The following is a 22,398-nucleotide window of genomic DNA, read 5'->3' as shown; positions in this document are numbered from 1 at the left end:
CAATGTGAAATGCATGAACTGTGTCTAGACTAAATTGATTTGCTTAGAAACTTGGGGTTTTGATTGGCTACAAGATTTTTAAAGCATCAACGTAAAAACATTACCTTTCTTTTTCAAATCATTTTCCATTTCAGTCCGTGAATCCTTTTTGGAAGTAGTATCACTCAAGTTTCTCTTTTTCTTCCTCCCTTCCAAAAGTTATTCAGCTGTGTACAAGTGTGAACTGCAGTTCAGAATTGAACCCCCCCTTGGTTATTCCAAAAGTGGTTTATTCCACTGGCAGTTTCAGGGATGTCTTGCTTCTTCAAATCAAGTTTTATTTTGGGGTCATCCTAACTGTTTTGGCACTTTTTTTTTTAGAATGAAAGTATATGTTTCTGGAGTCATGACTATAGCACTTCAAAAAAATACTGACTATTAGGGAAGATTAAGTATTTGATAAAATTACTGAACTGTGGCAAGGGAAAATATCAAGAGGCTGAACATCCAAGATTGCATCTTTTATATTCTTCATCACAGATGGCTGAAGGATTAAAAAATAGTTTTCCTAGTGTATTGCCATTCTAGTTTTCATACTCTAGTTTTACTTCAGGAAATATATTTAGGTGAAATTAGAGGGGAAGAAAACCTACGTCTTGAATTGCTAGACTAGTGAAAGACTTAAGGGTGAGCATTCAGTTCACACAACTTAACACAGATTTATTCAAGTCACTGGAGTAAGAAATTAAAGTTGCAGAAGTCTGCATTGGTTATTTAGAGGTATTAACTCCAGATATCATTTGGGTTTCATACATACAGTATAGGACAAAACAGTGACTTCCAGAGTTTTAATTAGACATGGCACTACCTCTTTCATTTTTTTCTTCATTCATTTCAGTTAGGTGAGTTTTTAGAAAACCAGAATGTTTACACAGTAGATGTTTTAACTTCTACTCAGTGAAAGAAAACCAATTTTGTTGCTAGATTTTTTTTTTCATGATCTGTGTAATGTATAAGTCTCTGAGTTATTACAGAAATTTCTAAAACCTGAACTTTATTCAAAACATGAGTTATTCTGCAATAGGTATTACCAAAGAGATGATGATAATGTACTCCTATTTTTATTTTATATTATTTTTATTATTCCTTATTTTGTCTCTCTTTTTGGGACTTGGAGAAGCTGATTATATACAGGCAAAGGCCATTCTTCATATGCTGATTTGTTTTTTTTTTTGCTTAAATATTTTAGTAGACTTTTCTGCGAAACACTAACTCTGAATTTTAAAAAGATGATGAATAATAGAATTTTATTGGATTATGGTGATATTTCAGAATACGAAGTTTTTGCTGAGTTATAGCTGCTTCAGCAGCTTCGAAACTACAGGTGATATGAAATCCAGGCTTAAAAACTTGGGAGTTTTTGTCTATCTATAAAAGCAACTTCTTTGTGTGATTGGGTTTCCATATGATGAGCTGAATTCCTAAAGCACCCTCAATTCATATTTGCTATAATAGGAGAAGTTTAATAAATTCACGACCAAATTTATAGTAAGGTGTATCTTTATTAAAGATTTTTGGTGCTACTTCTGATGTAAGTAGACTAAGAAAAACAGTGATCTAAAGGGCATAAATTCTCTTAGTTTGTAAAAGGTGGGGATGGGGGGCACCATCTAATTATTAATTTACTTTTTGATTACTTAAGTATTGTTAAACTGATTGCAGGTTACCAAATAATTTTTCAGTGATATTTTTCAAAATAATTAAAGCATAATTAAATAGGAACTTCCTAAATCATCACTTGATCTCATTCCTTGATCCTGTATTTTTATTTCAGTCAAATTCCAATGCTAGCCCAAGAAAAGCAACTTTTATGTGCATCAAGTGTTGATGATTCAGTTGTGTTCATTATAAACATCTTTAAAATAGCTTTCATTTATAAGTGTTTTCCATCTTCATTTTGCTTTTCCAGTTCTTCACAAGCAGCCAAGAGAAGTGTGCCTTTGTTTGCTGGAACTTGGACGAATTGCAGCAAGGTAGGTGGAAATATTTAAAGAATGAAGAAATATTTGCATTCTTGACAGCTCTGCGTATTGAGAGACTGCCTAAATCAGCACATGTCTAACGTTTATGCTCATTAGATTCAAGAAGAATGCTTGTCTTGATATCACTCAAGAATATCTTTTGGGCAGTTGGTGACGAGGATAATGAAGATAGAGATATTTCACCTTAGTGAGGGTATTTGTTGTTTGTCCTTACGCTAGGAGAGGAAGGAGTTGAAAATTATTTTCCAAATAAAGCTTTGAGCTGTTTGTCCTTCTAATGGTCACGTTCTCTATAAACAACTGTGATGTAATTAGCTTTGCTGATAATATCTGTCTTCAGATGTCCTAAATCTGACCTAAGCAACACTCACTCTTATCTCATTTATTCCAATAAATATAGCTCTGATTTTCACCAACAGAATCAAGACAAGATTTGAAAAGCAGACTGTGTTCCATCTCTGTCAGATGTCCCTAGCCAGGCAGGGCCCTTGTTATGTTCTAGAATTAACTTTTGATGTCAAGACGCCTCTGGCTTTTGATAGACTATCAAAATGATGGGAATGAGAATGTGATTTTTATTTTTTTTCAGTTTTTGCTGATATGCTGGTGCAGTGTCTAAGACTTACTAAAAAATATCTGATCAGTTGTCCTGCTGCTCACTTTTAAATGTACACTGAATTTATATGTAACTGTGCCAATTAAAGTGAATTGTCATGTTTTTCTAGATTTTGCTAGTTTCTGTAAAATTCCTTGTGTATACAATCAGTGTGAAGGTGGGTGCTACTTCCTCCTATATGGACTAGTGTTTTCATGTAGGTATTCATATTTTATTAATGTTCACTTGGGAAGCTACTCAGTTAAATTTATCTGCAAGAAAATGCCTTGTCACTGGAACTTTGCATTTCAATAGTGTTCATAAGAATAAGAACAAATTTCCAGTTCGCAGGGGTTTTCTATTCTTTCAAAAATGTGAACTCCAACATGTAGAAAACTACACGTAATTTTTAAAAACTTAACTTGACACGAACAAGGGTCTACTGTTCTTTTTGTACTTGATGAAAGTCAATTTTGACAAATTGAACTTTACTTGAACAAACATTGGGCTCCCAAGATCCCCAGCTTGGAGATAGACTGTTCAGCTCTGAAAGATGCTATTCCAATGGTGTAGATCAGAAATGCCTGCCCTGGACATTTTACTTTGAGTCCTCAGGGAATCAATTTTTATGTGGTGCTGGATTCTCTTGAAGTTGGTTGAGTTAGGTTAATCTCATTCTGAAATGAGAACTGAATTCTGAACAGACATACAAAGAAATTGAGATTCAGCATTTCCCTTCAGATGTATCTGTTGTCTCAAGTTTCCATTTCTCATATACTACCTTTTTCAGGTGTGACAATAAATCCTGAACTATATAATGTTTTTATTTATTAAGCATATCTATCCCAAACTCTTTATGTATTTTGTATGTATATAAAATATATTAATGATATTATATATATTTTCTTACTGTATTCACTTCTTATTTGTAGCTTGAGGTCTAGTAACGTATGTCCATATAACTTGTTTCTCTTCTAATATCTCTTCTTTGAAAACAAACAAAAAATATTTATAATCTCTTAAGTTTCTCAGGGACACAAAAACTACTGGAGGGAAATATCAGGTTAGTATAACAGAAAAGTAAATATTTCATGTCAATTTTGCTTGAGCTGTGGTGAGCTATAACTATTGTGGGAAAGGAAAATAGTTTCTTCCTCAAAGTGCACAAAAGAACATGTTAAACTAACATTGCTGTTGTGTTGCTTTAAGTGGGGGAGAGGACCTTTTATGCTTGCTTTATAAAGCAGATTATGTCTGTTAACAGCCTTCTGGGATCTGCTTTTTGGAAGAGTTGATAGAGTACGATTATAGAATGGCTTGGGTTGGAAGGGACTCTAAGGATCATCAAGTTCCAATCCCCTGCCACAGGCAGGGCCACCGGCTTCTAGATCTGGTACTACACCAGGCTGCCTATGGTCCCATCCAACCTGGAGAGTTGTCACTGAGGTCTTTGAAAAAGTGCCTCAATATATTTCTGAAAGATTAGAAGACTAAAAGAATGAGTAACTTTTGATTTTTCTCTTCTTTTTCTGTTTTGGAAATGGAAAGTTACGTACCTCATTAGAAGCTAGTTCTTAGCACACTTTGCTGGCATTATTACTGTTTTTCTTCAAATTCTATAGTTCCCATAAACCAATGTAGTTCACTGATCTTATTAAAAATAGTATTGGGTCTAAGGCAGAAATGAAAGAAACGGGGAATCATTGAGAGGCAGAGATGGAATTTAGCTCTGCTCAACATGAACTCATTCAACAGGTGCTCTGTGGATAAGAACGACAGGTGCTGATTTACCTATGTATTAGTAACACTTTCAGCTTCAAAGAGTGGCATTGCAAAGCCCTGCTGGTTAACAATGGCATTTATCAGGGATTTATATCACTTAATATCACTTAATTTTTTCATTAACGCTCTAGACAATATGACAGAAGACCACCTCAACATATTCATAGGTGGACAAGGATACTGGACAAGTCTGTGGTTAAAAGTGACCAGAGGTATCTTGACAAGTGGAGAGGAAAAAAAAAACACCAACAAAACAGGCTAACAAAAAAACTTAATGAATCAAAAATAATTAAATAAAGTGTAGCTGAGGTAGAATGCCTGTACAGGTTAGGGACAGTCTGAGCAGAAGCACTGCAGTTGGACCTGGGGATCCACCAGAGATTGGACAAAGGCAGCATTCAAAAACTGCAGCAAGAGAAATTCTGACAATAAATGCAACAAAGAACAAAGTTATGTAGCACTTCAGGGAGCTAAACAACTACCACAGGTCTCTTGAAATTACTACTGAGCCATTTCAAAATTTCTGGTATTGTATTCAATTTTTCCTTGGTAAAATAAGAGTGGGGAAGTGGTGCTCTAAGTCAGTTGGAGATCACATTACAGCCTGATGCTGCTTCACTTGTACTTATGAGAAAGCAGGCTAGAAACAAGTAGAAAAGGAAATTCTCAGCATGCCTTCCAGAACAGAATTTGCACCTCTACTGCATGACAGTCTCCTCTCAGAAAAGATGTTTTTGCAATTCTGGCTGCCTAGCAGATTGATCCATTCAATATTCACCTAGTTGGTTACATGTGGGGGGGGAGGAACTGTTTATTTGTCTTTCAAGTTGTCATCGGAGAAATCTGTAGCAGTGTAAGCACAGGGAAATTTAAAATCCTGTCACAATGATGAAAATTGGAGATTATGAAAAGCAGCAGAAGTAATGAAGCAATATTGCTTGGGAGAGTGGAGGAGTTTTATTTGATGAGTAAGGCTGCATGCAGGTGTAGGCCTGGAGCCCAGTGGGAATTTAATGATTTACAGCCTGTCGGCATCTGCAGACAGACAGGAAGTAAATGAATTGCATGTAAGTACTTGCTTCAGTGTTGGCTGACTTTTTGTTAGGCAGACTGCACTAGTTACAAGCCAATATAAGCACAGATTTGGTTCTTAATTTTTTTTTTATATTAATTTACTAGGCAGCAGTGTGACTAAATCAAAACTTATACTTAAAAAATAAAGGACTGTGCATTTATACCTTTTCCTTCTATGCCTTGATGTTACTGTCATACTTGGATTAATTTTCAATGATGAGCTTGTTATTGCTCAATATTTTAGTGCCCAGATCTTTACCTAGATAAGTCAGCATACTTCTGCATCTGGCCTACTACAGAAGAAAATATGGTTTCATTTATACAGTTTATTATGAGAAGTCTAAATGGCATTATGGCTTCTCCAAGACAAAGCCATTCTCTGAAAAAAGCAATCTTTCAGTTGTTCTGGTTTGGGTTTCAATGCTGGCAAAGAAAAAAGCAGAGGGGAATTATCAGTATTTAGGAAAATGATGGGCTTTTGGACTCTGGATGCCTGTTTGAGCTCTGCTGCTTGCTCTGAGATGTTGACTTAATCATTTGCCATAAAGCTTTCAAAAGCAGATATTGTTTTAAAGAACCTTCGTTTCCAAGAGCTGTGCTTGAGGTTCTCCATGCCAAAGTTGCATGTGTTTGTTTTTGTTGGAGCTGCAAGTATTTTTGCCACTGTAAGCAAAGGTCTGAGGATTGGCCGTGAAAAAATAGGTTAAAAAAAGCTCCAGTTGCTTGTGAAAAATACTGGCTCTGTGTCAATTTATTGGTCTGTAAGCCTGGTGCACTACTTGTGTCCTGGATCATTTTTAATCCCTCTTCAGTCAGTGTTGTGTAACAACAAATAAACAAAAAGAAAAGAAAAGAAAAAAGAGAAAAAAAACAAAAAACCTATAGAATAACAACATAAATTGCAAAGTGCTATTGTCAGAACTTCAAGCCATTTAGATTACAGCACTTTCAGGCCTAGTGTACTTCATAAGTGAGTAATTTACAGACGTATGTTATCAGACAAACAATATTTACTGTAAATTTAAGTAACAGCTACCATTTCATGTAATTGCATTAATTTGTAATTATAGCTTCAGAGGTTGATTTATTTTGCACTTGTTTACTAATGCACATAGCAATGTATTATTGTACAGTTGTATGATATAAACAACTGAAATTCTCTGCCTCATTTTGTTTTAAGATACTGAATTCTTTAAAAGGACTGTTCATTTGTTTGCATGTTTCCAAAAGGTTTGGGGTGGAGCCCCCTGGATTAATAAAGCTGGAAAAAGAGATTGAACAAGAGGAAACGCTTTCAGCCCCCCTTCCATCTCCCTCACCATCACCAACAAAGTCTCCTGGGAAAAAGAGCACAGGGAAGCTGTTGGATGATGCTGTAAGTTGTGGGGGAAAGCTTCCTAGCTGATCTGTTTCCTTCTGATGCACTCTTGTATGTGCTTACTTGCAAAATATACAGTGGCTTCAGTTTAAGATCTCACTGTGTTTTAGAGATCTGCAGACTGATAGCACTAATTTGCTTTTACCACAGTTATTTATGCCTGAGGCTCGGAAAAAATGTAGCCTTTTGTAGGAGATCTGCAGTTTAGCCTAGCTTGGTGTTAAAGGCCAAGTTCACTTCTTATTACTGTGTTGCCTTTTTCTGTTGACTACTTATTCATCAACTCCCACTTGGTGTTTTGTCTGGGAAAGGACTGAGTCAGGACTATGAGATTTGGCCCCTACAGCCTTGTACAGATGGTTAGCACTTAAAAATAGGCTGAGATAACCTCTGTGCTGCTCTTCTGCATGTTCCTCAGATGGTTAAAAATAAAAGAGGATTTTTTTCCTCATTGTCAGAAAGAACCTTGCTATGAATTTCATTAAACTCAATGCATTACACAGTGGTGTTCATATCTCTGTTGCAAGCTTCAGAGAGGTTTATTTGAAACTACTGGAATCGCATGAAAAGGCACATTTTGAGACCATGAAAAGGTTAAATCTGAATTGTACAAATATATTCTATAAAAAGAAGCAGTTACTATAGTAACTGCTATATTACAAGGTAGATGTGCCACCTGGGAGTTACAAAGCACTTCTTGAAAAATCCATGTGCTGCTTTTTTTTTTTTTTGCTAGAAAAAGCAGATGGGGTATAATGTTCGTTCATTTTATTACTTCATACTATTTCATGCAAATAATTACATTTAGATTGGTTTTACATTTTGTATTTCTTCCTCAGCTTTTCAAAAGCACTTGCTTATGTTACAACAGAATTGAGAAACAACAATTATGTGCAGAAGGATAGTAGTGACTGTATCTTGTAGTAACAGGAAAAGTATGAAGGTTGTCTCCAACCACCTCCTTTAATTTAGAAAGCAGTAGGGATAGAAACCTAATGAAATTCCTCCAGCAAGATTCCTGACCCTCACTGCCCCAGACACTCACACCATAAAATAGTAGCAGTGCTCATATAGTCCAGACACAAAGTAAAATAGGATATAATTCTTCACTCTGCTTCCTTATTTGATTTCCAAATTCCAGTCAATAATATTTCTGTGTCCCTTGGGATAGTAAGGTAATGGAAGCCTCAATAGCAGGATCAGCAGTGAAGGTCTCATTATCCTGTGCTTTACACCAACATAAATCTGTTAGCTTTCATTCACAATGTCTAATATAGCTTTTTTTGCTTTTGCTTATACAGTTCAAAACAACCTTGAACCTCTCTTTGTCTACTTCGTCTTTTTGCTTGTTTAGATGAACACCGGTAGATGTAGTCACAAAGGCGTATTTCACACTGTCCATTTTTAGTTTTGAATATCCATTGTGCCTCCAGAGGCGATAACTACCGTAGGATATAACGTCAGAAATCCTTGACCATCAGTCAGCATTCAGAGAGCTACTGTGAAATGGACTAGGATTGTGTTTAGGGGACTTGCTTCCACATTCCATGAGGTGCAGGAATGTACTTTTTCACCCTCAGCAATTTACACTGGATTTAAGTCATAGACGATTGGCTTCACTGATGTGATACCTTTTGTAGCTGACCGTCTAAATAGTTTAATAACAATTCCCATTTCTTCATTAGAAACACTGGAATAATTGATCTTCAAATTGAGGACAACTCACTTAAACGCTTATTGTATATCAAATACATGTAGAGTCCAATTGCTAAGTGTAATTTGAAAATGAAATATTTTTCACAAAAAATATAATGCTCCCTAAAGCCCCTCACAACCTAAAAGTTAACAATTCTAACCTTAATTACCAAGTAATTAAGTTATTTGGATAACAAAATTGAACAACTTCAGGCATAATTAGCCTTCAAATCCTGTCACCAGAACTAGTTTCAAAAGTGTTTTTGCTCCCCAAGAAACATTTTGATTAACTCTTAATGCCTTTCTGGTTTGCTTAACATATTATAACCTTCTAAATTTTTCTTTTATTTCAGAAGTTTTCTCTATTCATTTATTCAAGTTAATCAACTTATCTCTTAGAGTGTTGTAGCTTTACCATTTTGTTTGTTTTCCTAAAACAATTTAAGACTTGAATTTTTTTAGCTAATATAAAACATTCTTTCCTAATCCTTAGGGCCTTTATTTTCAAACTAGATTTCAAAGGTCTTTGTAATATTATTTGAGATGGACGAAATCTCTAGTAAGTTCCTCCAGCATTTTGCATAGTTTGATACTGATGCACTAGGTCAGATTCCATGAGAAAACTTCAATGCACAAAAGTGGTGCACTTTCATTGTTGTTCCTGGACACAACTTGAACATCAAATGAGAGTTTTCCACCTAGATCTCTTTTGGCATTGATGGCTGTGCTACTTTCAGATTATTAAAGAATCAAAATTTCACTAATAACTAATGACTTTGATAACTTGCAAGGCTATGTTTTCATGAGAGGTTGAAGTCAAGTTAGTGCAGTTGACAACAAGTAGAAAAGTATGGAGTCACATCTGGCGGAGATAAAACATAGCACTCTTGGGGATCCTTTAAATATTCTTGATTGCATTAATGCTCTACAGTGGGTATTGTTGAAGGGTAGTTAGCAATAGTGGTGCACCTTGGTGTGGATTTGTGACTACGCTGTAATTTTCTCTGTCCCACTTTTCTGAAGTGCAAGTGCACTACTTGCATGTGCCATGTGAAAGTATTGGGTAGGACCTTTTATCAGTAAGCCAAGATCACATGCTTCATTTTTCATGTTAGCTGTACTAGTACTTTCACAGATCAACTGATTCACTGTGAAATACTGAGCATGTATCTACAGAAGTTTGCTGAACTCATACTGTCTGGATGGAGAGCTACGAGATATGGTTTAGTAGCCTGTGGTAGCAATGGTGGTGGGAGGATGATTGGATTAGATGATCTTGTAGGTCCTTTCCAACCTTGTGATTCTATGACATTCAAGAGGTTTTGTAGATTTCAGTTAAACATTGCAAATTTTATATAAAGATGTTTAACTGTGATACTTGCCTCTATTTTTACGCCTTCGCAGCTGTAAAATCCTTTTTGTCATTGGAAGAACCACAATCTGAGATTGCAGGAAATAGTTTAAAACATCAACATTCTCATTCTATTTAATATATCTAGTTTTTAAGGAATTGAGCATGTGTGTATATATAACGTTAACAGATTTTTTTTTTTTTTTAAATTGATTTCACGTGGTTTATATTTCAAATCAAGTGTATGGCTAATTCTTGAATCAGATTAAATTTGGTGCAGCTCCTGAATGGGCAATCTTATGTGCCTGTTAGTTTACTGTGCTTCCAATAGTGATCCTAAGGCCAAGTATAAGCAACCCTTTTTAGTTTTTGAATGGCTTTTCATCTTCCAATTCCCATTTTAATGCTATTACAATGGATTTCATACCTGTGCAAGAAGAGCCAAATCCTCAGTTCTCATTCAATTTTTTCATTCATAACTCATGCAGAGTTCTTTAGAAATTCAATAGAATTTTGGCTTGAGTGAAGAGTTTGCTATTTTCCTTTCATAGAGATGATATGAAAAATAATAGTTATCAAAAATAATTAAAGCTATTAAATAATTAAAACTATTAAAACTGTTGAACTATTAAAAATGTTGAGATTGAAGAGGTAATTAAAAAAAAACACACAGCATTGAAGACTGAAAACTGAAGATTAATGCTATTGTGTTAGCATTAATTGTTATTGTGATAAATGTCCTCTTGAATGTTTTTCTATAATATTTTACTTAGCTGTGCCAACTTTGCTTTTTCCTCCAGGTTAAACACATTTCTGAAGATCCACCTTGTAAATGCCCTAATAAATTCTGTGTGGAGCGCCTTTCACAAGGAAGGTACAGAGTTGGAGAGAAGATTCTCTTTATTAGGGTAAAGGTTTTATTTTTATCTGCTAACTTTCTCCTTGGAAATATTTTTCTTTTTAACCAGCACTGACTCATTTCTCTGATACTGTCAAAGAATAAAGAAACTATGTTAGGTTAACTGACTCATGGATTTATTAGCATCTGGTAGATCCTTCTAATTCTAGGTCATGGAATTTGTTCTGTCTTTGACTAGTGGCAACTAAGGAGCAAATGGCCACAAATGGAGATTGACTTTTTAGCTTTGTTTGAAAGAACATCAGCTGCATCAGCCTTTCTCCCATTTTGCATTGACTGATACTATTTGATGGGTCAGGAAAGAGACCAAAAGCACAGTGGTCATTGTATTGTCAAGTTGTGACTAAGACATGTTGTTAAGTAGGGGGAGCAAAGCATTAATGTCATATTACTTCAATTGATTAACGTGTGTTTCCAAACTTAGTGTTATATTTCATACTTGATGTGAATTATATTAACTCCTGTATTACATACTTAATCTTTAATGTAAATATTTTCTAGCACTATCTGGCCGAATTTAGCAAAAAAAAAAGTTTATAAACTTAATTTGGATCCTCTTCATATATTCTATATGTATATTTATGCCAACAATATGAAAATAATCCTGACTTTCTGATATTGTGGAAAGAACGTGATTCATATTATCTTTCTTTCCATTTTCCATTTTTCTGTCCACATGTGCTGTGTTGTATAACAACTTGATAAAATGATACATCTTACTATCAAGAACTGTTAACCCTATTTTGTGAAAGGTGTGAAACTGACCTCAAAGTGAGGATTTAGCACCTGTGAGAACAAAACAAGTTGGAAGGACTCCTTCCCATCTGTTCAAACACAAGAGTGGTTACTCTGTCATAAACTTGCACTTAATTTACACTGAAGTCAAATTTAGATGAGGATTTAGGTTGCCCTGTGTGTATGAAGTTGAGAACATGTTTAAATAGTATGCTGAGTAGGAACTGAAAAATCCCATTTAATTCAGTAATAGCTGGGAATGAGTAAGAAATACAGGATTTGTGAGAGAGAGTTTGAGATGTAGCATGCTAGGATAAAGGATTAATAGCTTTTCTGTTTCATAGCCAGCAATACTACTTTTTAATTCTGCAATATTTTAGGGTACTAGCTTTAAATGACTTGAAAGAAGATAATTTCGTTAACCAAACTTCCCAGTAAACTGGGAGAAATTTAACACTTCTGTTTTCTTCCTTTCGATTTTAATTTAAAATAATAATATCTTTCAGTTTTGATAAACTAAATTGTTCTGCCAAAATGGTGAGTGTCAAATTCCCTTTCACTGGCTTCTTTATTGTGCAATCTAATCCAACTCAGATTTCTTTCCAAGTTTGCAAACAAAACACCCTTTTCATATCACTCTACTCTGTTCCAAGTAGGATTGTGCCAAAAAATAACAATATAGGTTAGACACGCATCTACAGTATTAGAGATCATTCCCACAGCATTGATATCAATGGAAACTTGACAGGAACTTCAGTGGGAGCAAGTTTATTTTTGTAGGTTTTAGAAGTCATTTGTCTTTGGTTTTTGTTAGCTTGAATCTCACTTTGGAATACTCGATCACAGTAAGTTTTTACTCTCTATATATTTTTATTGCATACATGAATAGATTTATTAGCATTTCTTTGGAATCCTTTAGATATCTCATGAGAAAATATGTTAGAGATGCATAGCTGACTGCTGATTTTCTTGATATTTGGCGCCCTATTCTGGTGCTGCTGAGACAGTTCCTTCTATGTTATACATTCCATGTAGAGCATGACAGTACCCATTATAGGGGAAAAAAGTTCCTCCTAAATCCTGTAGATCAGTCCAACTGATGAATGTGATCACTTGCAAATACTATAGTCAACTTCAAGCAGAACTGCTCTTCAAAAATGAGATATAAAATCTCATAACAAACTCTTGTGTGATGTATCTTGGAAAGGGGACACAGAGTTAAATCTTGAATGCAGCAAAAGATGTATTTAGATAAATTTTATGGTAAGATAAGTGAATCCAACCTTAGAAGAAGATGGTTTTACAAACAATAAACTTTAGTGGCTGATATTTTTATTTCAGACTATCTTGTGTTTAATACATGATAAAAGCATAAGGATGTATGCTTTCCACATACAACTAAGTCACTCTCATGAAAATATACCCAAAAGATTCACACCCATAATAAAATTCAAATCAATGAGTTCTGTTAAATGAAAAAATATTATTTTTTGTGCAGCTGGATTAAGATCAAATGACATAATGAGTCCTGACTGTAAAGCCTGTCATTTTTCCTGACCTCTGATTGCTCTTAAACTTTTTGACCCTGTTCTTTTAATCATTAATTTCAATTACCGTTACTTTTTTGTAATAATGACAAAATGTTTTTTGATAATAGCTCCCTCTAAATCCCCAGTAAATCCATTATTTGCCTGCTGTAGCACCTGTGGAAAAGCTTTCCTTTGGAATTCAGTATCAACAGGTATAAATATATACAGAGTTCTGCCAGACTGTTTTCCATTTCTGATGAGAAAAATGTACTCATTTATAAATATGTGAGCACACTTCACTCTAAACCATCCAGGTAGGGACAGTGTAGCAGCTAAGTACAGAAATACAGAAAAAAGGAGAGCAGATTGATACGTTTCTCAAAATTCCATCTTGTTATGCTTTTTCAATCCAAACGTGTAATTTGAATTGACTGTTTTTGCATGGCGAACTTCTGAGGGTTTTGGTGTGGTTTTTTTTTTTTTTCCATCACTGTTTACCCGAACTTTATTATTCTCCTTGTTTCAGGGATGCAATTTTCCTGCTTCTCTAAAGCCATTTCCCTTAGAACATTCTCACTAATTTATCTTTCTGGCACTGAAATTCCTTCTCTAGAGTGTTATCCATATCAAATAACCTTCACTGATGTCTAAAATTTCAAAACCATTGGCAAATCAGGATTTCATCAGGACTATTGAACTCGAAGGGCAGTGATGGTTATTGGTCTGTTCTTTGGGCTTTGATTCTCAGTTATAGTAGTGGATGGGTGGACATATTTTCATTCCTTAGTTTCGTTTCTTTTGTTTTACCCGTAGGCTAGTTTCTACCCAAATGCTTAACCCTCATGTACTATTTGGCACAATTCATCCTTACTCCCTTAGTCATCTTAATGAATTGCATAATGAATTCTAAACAATCAATGTTTGCTTTTTTCTCCTTTCATTTTTTAATAATAGTAGTTAACAATTAGGTACCAATAATACCAATATTTTTAAAATAACTAAGAAAATGTCATGTAAAGTAAAAATTAATTACCGAACTAATTATGTAAGACATGATTGAGGAAAATTGTCAGAACTCATTGTTTCAGTGTTTTTCTTTCTTCCTTAGAATGCTGAGAATACAGAAATAAGAGAGGATTTATGTAATTTGTTCTATTTTTCTTCCCTTCTTGTGAAGATGTTTTGTTCTGCTGACTCAACCGACTTTTTTTATAAAATGTACTGGATCACCTTCTGCATATCTGAGAGCATAGGCTGACTGCCTCAACCATTTCTCAGGCAAAAAATTATAAATGCTTTTCATTCTGCAGTTTATTGTTAAGAATTATAGATTGGGACCCATAAGTTTATATTGAAAGCGTTAATAAGGGAAAGTATTTCCTTTTTATTCGGTTATTCTTTTGCTTCTGCTTCACAAATTTATCTTTTTCTAAGAATCCATTTTAAATTTAAGAGATGTTAATACATTTTCAGTGACGTTGAGGCAGCAGTTAATGTTCGCAGTTCAAAACTAGTAACTGGACTGACTGGAGATCATAGAATCATAGAATAGCTTGAGTTGGAAAGGATCTTAAAGGCCATTTCCAACCCGATGCTGTGAGCTGGTTGCTCCCTACCAGATCAAGTCAGCTAGGACCCCATTCAACCTGTTCTTGAATGCCTTCAGGGATGGGGCATCCACAGCTTCTCTGGGCACTGGGTGCCAGTGCCTCGTCACCCTCTGATTGAAAAATTTCCACTTAATATCCAATTTAATTTCTCCTCTCTTAGTTTAAAACGGTTCCCCTTTGTTCTGTAACTATTAGATGATGTAAAATGTTCATCTTCCTCCTGATTTTAAGCTCCTTTGAAGTACTGGAAAGCTGCAACTAGGTTTCCCCAGAGTTCTCTCTTCTTTAGACTGAACAGCTCCAGCTCCCCCAGACTTTCTGTAACTACTGTAGATCCAGGCAACTAATATGCTAATTAAAAACAAACAAACAAAAAAAAACCCTGAATCTTTAAAGTTTCTATTATGTACAGCACGTTTTTACACTGTAAACATAACTCATGCTACCATTTAGAGAAATGAAAATAAATGAGACTATAGAGAAACTTCGTTTTAAACTTTTGTTCATTAGAAATTTTCATTGAACATTTAGTATTTGGGCGTTAAAGTACATTCATTATCTCGTGGTATTCTTTAGCTTTAAGGTAAAGTTCTTAAGGAATTTGTAGCTTACTTGGGAATTTTCAGTAAGGATTTATGTCTAGAGAATGGTGGTTGCAATTGGAATCAAGGTAGACTTAAAAATAACAGAAATGGTGTTTTAAATGTTTTAAAATTTTCAGTACTAGTTGGTTTGACCTTTTTATTCCCAAAATAACCCGAGAAAGTTAAATCATATCTTTAAAAAGTGTCTTATTTCTCTTACTTTGTCATTCTCTTACCAATGTAAAATTACTGACTTTTCCTATTATTACATCCAGATTACACTTGATCTACATTTGTGTTGTTGGCTTAAAGTATTCCATTGATGGCAAGGTTTAACTTGCACAGAAAATCCTGTTGATTTCAAAAGCTCACTGCAGTGGAATCAATGCTGTTTATTTAGGTAACAACTTTTCTCCCATGAGGAGAGTCAAGCCAAGAAAAAAGTTGACCAAAGGGGTTTTGTAGTCACCATCCTTTGAGGTTTCTAAGAGTCAATTTGAATCCCTGAGCAACCAGATGGAACATTATAGATGACACTGCTTTAAGAGAATTGCACATCCTGTCCATCCTGAATTACTGTGTTTGTATGTTTTCTGGTGGGACAAGAGCCATGCCAGCCTCTTAAATCAAGAGAAGTTTTAAGGTATATGAAATATAAATGTTAATAATTATGTTGCAGAAAAAAACAGACTTTGCACTGCAGATGTAGATGATGTCTTTCTTATAAAAATTATTTGTATTAACTATATTTTATAAATGTCAATCATTATGAAATAGAGCTTAATTTCAAAATAAAATCTATCGTAGCTCTGTGGTAAAATGCAAGATATTCTAAAATAGATTTTGCCATAAATAGTAGTGGCAAAATCTTATGACGTGCTCAGTGAAATTGTCTGTGCTGATTCCAATTCCGACCAGTAGAAAAGCAGTAAATGCTGTATTTCCAACCCATCTCCACCACAGTGAGGTATGAAACACTGCTGCTAATGCTAAACACACATACAATTTATTATCAACACACAGGAATATATTAAAACAGTCTTAGTTCTTCACTGGACTGTTACTGTCTCTGCATTTTGAACATCTCACCTCTTTTTATGCCACAAATGGAAGTATTCGCATCAAATGGCTAGCATGGGATCAAAATCATACTTGCATGGTTCCTGTTGAAATCAATTGAAATGCAAACGCCACACCATTCTCAACATTTGAGCATGAGTTGTTCTGTGGTATTTTTTTTTCTTGTCATTGAAATAGCATTTCTGAGTCCAAATCCACTTTTGTTTTTTACATCAATTAATGAATTTTCACAGAAGTTATTCTTTAATAGTCTTAATCTTTTATAGTCTTTTTAATGTTCCACTGTTAATAATTGCCCTTTTAATATTATGGAAAGTTTGTTAATTATAATGGATGTTACAGAGTAAATGACAACTTAAGAAGATAGACATATGTTGGTAGACAAATACTGAAGTCAGTCATAGTCTACAAAAGCCAGGGGATAAATCTTCTAAAATGTGTCACTTCTTCAAATGTAGGATTTTGATTTAAAATAGGTTACAGAATTATATTAAAATATATACATAATGCCATTATTTCTCCTTTTCAAATCTGTTTGTTACATAGGTCCAGCAGTGTTTTCTCATTATTTTCTTGTAGTAATGATGTACTTTACTGAGTCATATATTTATGCAACAATAAATTTTGCCCAGTGTTTTGATTGAAAAAGGCAAATGCACAAATCTCAGTAACTAATAACGTGTTTTTTTAATGCTGTGCATGCTTCAGTGGAAATTTGGGAGCAACTCTTCTGCTCTTTTTTTTTTTTTTTTTTTTACTTTTTGAAAGATGGGGGTATCAGATGATCCCAAGCCTAATCCTTGATTCCTACACATCTGAATTCTGGCCCTTATCCCTGACAGTTTGGAAAATTTCCACTAGAGCAGCCATGTTTTGAGGCACTGTGCATATGGCTGTGGTGTAGCATTGGGGCCTGGAAGCTGCCCTTCCAGTGATGTTATTTTACATGTAGTAATGTAAATGTAGTAACATGCTAATAGACCACTTAAAAATAATGCATTGCTTTCAGTTGAAGACAATTGAGGTCTATTTCACAGATATTTCTCTTTCATCCTGTTTACAATCTTGTTGACTTTTCTCTGTTCTATCAAAGGCTTTTCTGGTCTGTTTCCTGTTCAAATGTGCAAAAACTGTAGTAAAGGCAGATAAGAACAGCACATGGAAATTTAAATCAAACCTGAAAGTAAACTCCAAACCAGCTATCCTCCTCCACCTCTGTAGCATCAAGGTATAGCTACTGTTATGATTTCTTGTGTGTGTGTGTGTGTGTGTGTGTAAAAGGTCTATTACAAAGAGCATAAGGAGCACCCTGGCTGGCCTGAAATGCTCTCTTTGCAAAAAAGTATTTATTTTAATTGTCAAGGTTTTGGTGTGTTTAATGTCTAAAACTACAGCAGCATTCAGAATTCTTCTAACCAAAGTCACAAAATTCAAGTGAAATGATGGTTTGGTGTTTCAGTGAAGCCAGCTTTTCAGAAATGACTACATTGCACTAATATCTTGCTTTATGTTACTTAACTCATTCCCTGTGATTTACTGAAGGGCAAGAGGGAGAAGGTGTCATTTGGCTTTTCATAAGGGTACAAAGAACCTTGTTTCTGTTTCCTTCTCCCCCTCCCTGCCCCCCACCTCACAAGGTACATAAATAAGCCAAATAATGATATAGTAGCATTTTTGTACTGGAAGTGTACGTTGTTCTCAAGTCTCTCTCATTTTTCTCTGTAGTTCATTTTAGTAAGTTTTTTCTTTAAATCAACTATAGTATTTGCAAGATATCCTTTAAAGTCCTTCATAAGACAAGTCTGAGAGTAAGACTCAATTCTGAAGGAGTCAGTGAACACTTGGTGTGCATACATTGATATTTGCATGTTATTCTATTAAAGATTCAGTATTGCTGCCATGCTTAGAGATGTGGTCCCACTGGCCTAACTCCAGAACATGCTTTACAGTGAAGGAAATAATAGAGAAGTGGGCTTTGGTGTTTAGTTGGTTTTGGTTTGTTCTTGATCAGACATTGTAATTTAAGTAAGAAGTGGCAGGAAAAAAATCTCTCCATGGAATGAAGTTGGATTTCAGGTCTTCAGAAAACCTCCTGAATACTGGAAAGCTAGTAAGTAAGTTAACTGCCAGGAGGTTGAGTGCAACTGACTGTAGAACAATACGAGAAAGACCTTCACTTAATCGTGCCTAAGCATCCAGTTCCCTTGTTTCAGCTAGTGAAAAGCACTGCAAAAGGTCTTTAATATACTGACTAGGTTTCAATATTGCTTCTCCAACTCTGTCTTTTCTCTAGCGTGGCCTGAGGGCTAAGCCAGATGAGTTACCTTCAAGCTCAAGGCTTTCTATTCTGTACAGGGGTGTCAGAAGTATGAAATCTTTGCTTTAGGAAATGTGGAGATCAAGTATTTGATCCAGCTCTGGCAATGTGTGTATATATATCTGTATAAGATATTGGTGAGTGAATTCTTCTGTGAAGCCAAGAGTCTGGCTTTATTTGGCCTTAGGCCATCAAGTAATGTTTTGCAGATTATAGTGCATGTTAATATGTTGACGTTTAATACTTCAGGAATTGCTACATAATATCCTCATTTTGCTAATAATAAAGTAAGAAACCCAGTATGCTAAGGCTGCTCCAAAAGTAATGCCTCCTAGTTTATTGTGATGGCCACCATCAGAGAGAGATGTTAGTGTTATGGCAGTAATAGTACAGTTCTGCCGTTGTTCTGCTATTCTGTGACATTTTGTTGCCACAAGACAGATGGCAGCAAAGGGGCAGTCTGACAAAATGGTGTCTGAGATAGAAATACGTATGAAGCAATTGAATTCCTTCGTGTAGAAAAAATGGCACCCTTTGACATTCATTGATGCTTGCTGAATGTTTCCAAGCATGGCATGTAGGTTCTTGTTTATCACTGGCAGAAATACATAGCTAATGCTAGTGATTATGTTGAAAAATTGTGTTTTGCAGCTGCGAATTTGCTCTATTAAATAGCATTATTGTGCTCTTTGTACCTGTTGTAGTTTCCGTGGAAATAAATAGGAGGTATTATTGTCAGAATGGCTTACGTAAAATAAGATGATACTGATGATGACAAATTATGTTGGTGTGAAACAATAGAAGCTGTTATTTTCGTGAGAGAATTTCATTCATGTTTCTCTTCTGCTAAAAATTCACAGTTCCTCCTTAGAAGATACTTCAAGCTGAAAATTAAGTGGGAAGAAATTGTGAGAGCTGGTTCTTGGCATTATCACTGCTAGCCTAATGGCTTGTCTTGCCATTTTAGGATATACGTATTGTCTGGGTAGTTGTTAGACATGGGAGAATTAAAAGGGAGGATGTGTTCTTCAAATATTGTAAGAAGGGAATTTGATGAATTCTGACTTGGCACCAAACTGGTAGTACTTACTGTGTTATATATTGCTTTCAAATCTAGTTAAACTGTTCTGCAGAATATACATGCTGTAGTGGATGGGGAAAAAAACAAAACAAAACAAAAACCACACATTAAAATAGTATGTGAGGAGACACATTATGAAGAGAAAGATCAGTACACAAGAATTCAGCAGAAATCAATCAGCCCATTGCCAATTTGCAAAATGACTTCTTCAAAAGAGCAGTCTTGATGCAGCACCTGATATCTTCATAAGGTGCCACTATGAACAAAGTGAATTTACTGTTACATGCACACACCAGATTCTACGGTGTTTGTTGTCCTACTAATTGAATTTAACTTGTGCATTTGCAAAGTATTTATTTCAAGAATCTGGACATGAAGACTTTAGCTTTTACTAACACATTTGAAAGGAAGCACTAATTTACTTTCAGTATTAACAAGTTGCATTTGTAGAATTTCAGTATGTTTTCAAGAGGTCAAGAACTGTTATGGTTGGTGCCTTCATTCTGTATCTTTCTGTACTGGTTTGTTCTGTGAATGGAATAGTGGACATAGACCTGGAATATAAGCAGTGCTCTTTATCCCACGACTCAAATGTAGCAGCAATGGATGAGAGAGACTCCTTGAGAAAGCACTTCAGCAGAGAATGTTTCTGTGGCTTTTAGGGCTTCACTGGAGCATCACCTGAGCACCCAAAGTAAATAAATACTCCACATGCAATCACAGAAATATATGTAATTTATTATGCTGACAGTAAGCAAAAACACTTATCCAAAGGAAGTGAAATGTTAAGATGTGAGGAATAAGTGACATAGTAGGGCTTTCTAAAGGTAGTTGTTTTATTTGATAGAAGTGTTTCTAATATAGAAATGATGGTTAAAAAAAATGCAATGGAAGAGCTGTTTCTTTTCCTCTATACTTGTTCATTCTATCTCCTGCAGTAAAGCAGGAGTAAACGATATTAAAAAAATATTTGTGCTTCTGAGTAACTGAAATTGTGTATGGTAAGATGATGGAGTTAAATACAGTCTGGCTAGAAGCAAATTAGCACAGAGGAAAATACCTCTGTCAGGAGAGCTGATTCTAAATCAGAATCAAGTTTATATATTAAAAGAAAAAGGTTAGAAACTCCAGGCTACTCTGTTACAGTAATCAGTACCTTTTTGGCAACTAGGACATTTTCCTATTCCAAGAGGTTTGCCAGAACCTAAAAAGATCTTTCTTCTGGTATTTGCAGAAAGATATAAAACTGATGAGTGCGAAGAGATCCAACATGCTAGAATATATACAACAGGGGATTTCTGTGGATCTGAATCTCAGTCCCATCAGGTTACAGCTGGCATCTATCAAAGCTAGGCTAGATTATTAAAACTAAATTTGGATAATTCACTCCTGTGTCAAGACAGTTATCAGAGCACTGAACTTAAATATTCCAAAAAATAATGCATTGCATGAAAAATGTCTGCTGTTAATCTGAATGCAGTCAGTCTTCCCTTGACCCCCTCATTTCTTCATCTTCTGCACCAGGGAAGTAGGTTTTTGTTTTTTGTTTTTTTTTTTTGGTAGTGTCATCAGCACTTAAATGGATGTCAGGGCTTGGCATCTGGTCTGTCACTCACGAGCACAGCAAAAAATACAGTATAGTAAACCGTTCTAGCATGCATTCCAAAGATAAACTTGGAATTCTGCAGAACAAAAGTGATAGTATTACCATAGTTTTTCCTGGCTTCTTCCCATGGAAAAGTGAGGGTAGGTTACAAAGTTAATTTCAGATGTGCTGTCAAAGCGGGCAAGAAGAGAAGACGAACAACAAGATTTTCTCTTTTACCACCCAGATTTACCAACCCTTGCCCATTTCATATCCATGTAAACTACGTTGTCTCGTGTCAAAACCATTTGAAGAAATGTTATATATCAAACTAGATGAGACTGATTTCAGCTTCATTTAACTCTGTGCTTTTAATGAGAATGCCTAACTAAGAGAGACAATCTGGTTAAAATTTGTATGGAATGGAATATTAGAAAGTTTTATTAAAGTCCCTGTGAACTGAAATCATTGTACTCTGTACATGCAGTTAGGTTCAATATTGCTGGAGTGATAGGTGAGGTTACAGATGGAGTGCTGGTATAAGCAGGTCCAAAGGTGGATGTAATAATGACATAGTAGTTGCGTGTGAAATGAAATATTCAACTTCAGTATTTAAAATCAATACCTTTTGTGAGCTGAAACACAGATCCTTCATTTTTGTACAGCACTGTAAACCCATTTTCAATTCAAATGCTTTGGAATTTGGAATCAACACTACTGTGAGTGCTAATCTGATCCTAGAAAGAAATGAGACAGTTCTAGAAAGAAAAGCTGACCACAGCAAATGATCATTGAGCCATGTTGTCATATGTTAACTTGTGCTCATGCTACCCTCATCAGTGCAAATAAATCATCTTTGACCAAAGACTTCCATGCAAGCCATAAGCACTTGAACTAACATAGTTTTGAATTTAGATGTTGTACTACAGACTGCACTTGATTAAATTTGGCTTGGCGTCTATAGTCAAGAATGGTAATTGCAATTTCAGATAAGTCATTTCCGGTCTGTAATACCTGAACTTTATTCAAAGCTGTTTATTCCATTAAGACTGTTTTCACTTT

General features: G+C 35.1%; 1 protein-coding gene across 3 annotated transcripts in view; it reads left to right on the top strand.

Moving 5' to 3' along the window:
• Positions 1–22,398, top strand: part of GAS2 (growth arrest specific 2) — a 101,475-nt gene that overhangs the window by 61,794 nt on the left and 17,283 nt on the right. For all 3 annotated transcript variants that reach the window (XM_019615268.2, XM_010710708.3, XM_010710707.3), the window contains 3 exons: positions 1,949–2,012; positions 6,703–6,847; positions 10,697–10,804. In XM_019615268.2, coding sequence (XP_019470813.1) covers positions 1,949–2,012; positions 6,703–6,847; positions 10,697–10,804 — 317 coding nt within the window. The remainder of the gene's footprint in view (positions 1–1,948; positions 2,013–6,702; positions 6,848–10,696; positions 10,805–22,398) is intronic.

The sequence above is a fragment of the Meleagris gallopavo genome, chromosome 5 (assembly GCF_000146605.3).
Source record: "Meleagris gallopavo isolate NT-WF06-2002-E0010 breed Aviagen turkey brand Nicholas breeding stock chromosome 5, Turkey_5.1, whole genome shotgun sequence".
NCBI lineage: Eukaryota > Metazoa > Chordata > Aves > Galliformes > Phasianidae > Meleagris > Meleagris gallopavo.
Note: the sequence above shows the minus strand (reverse complement) of the source record. Positions and strands in the feature narration are given on the sequence as shown.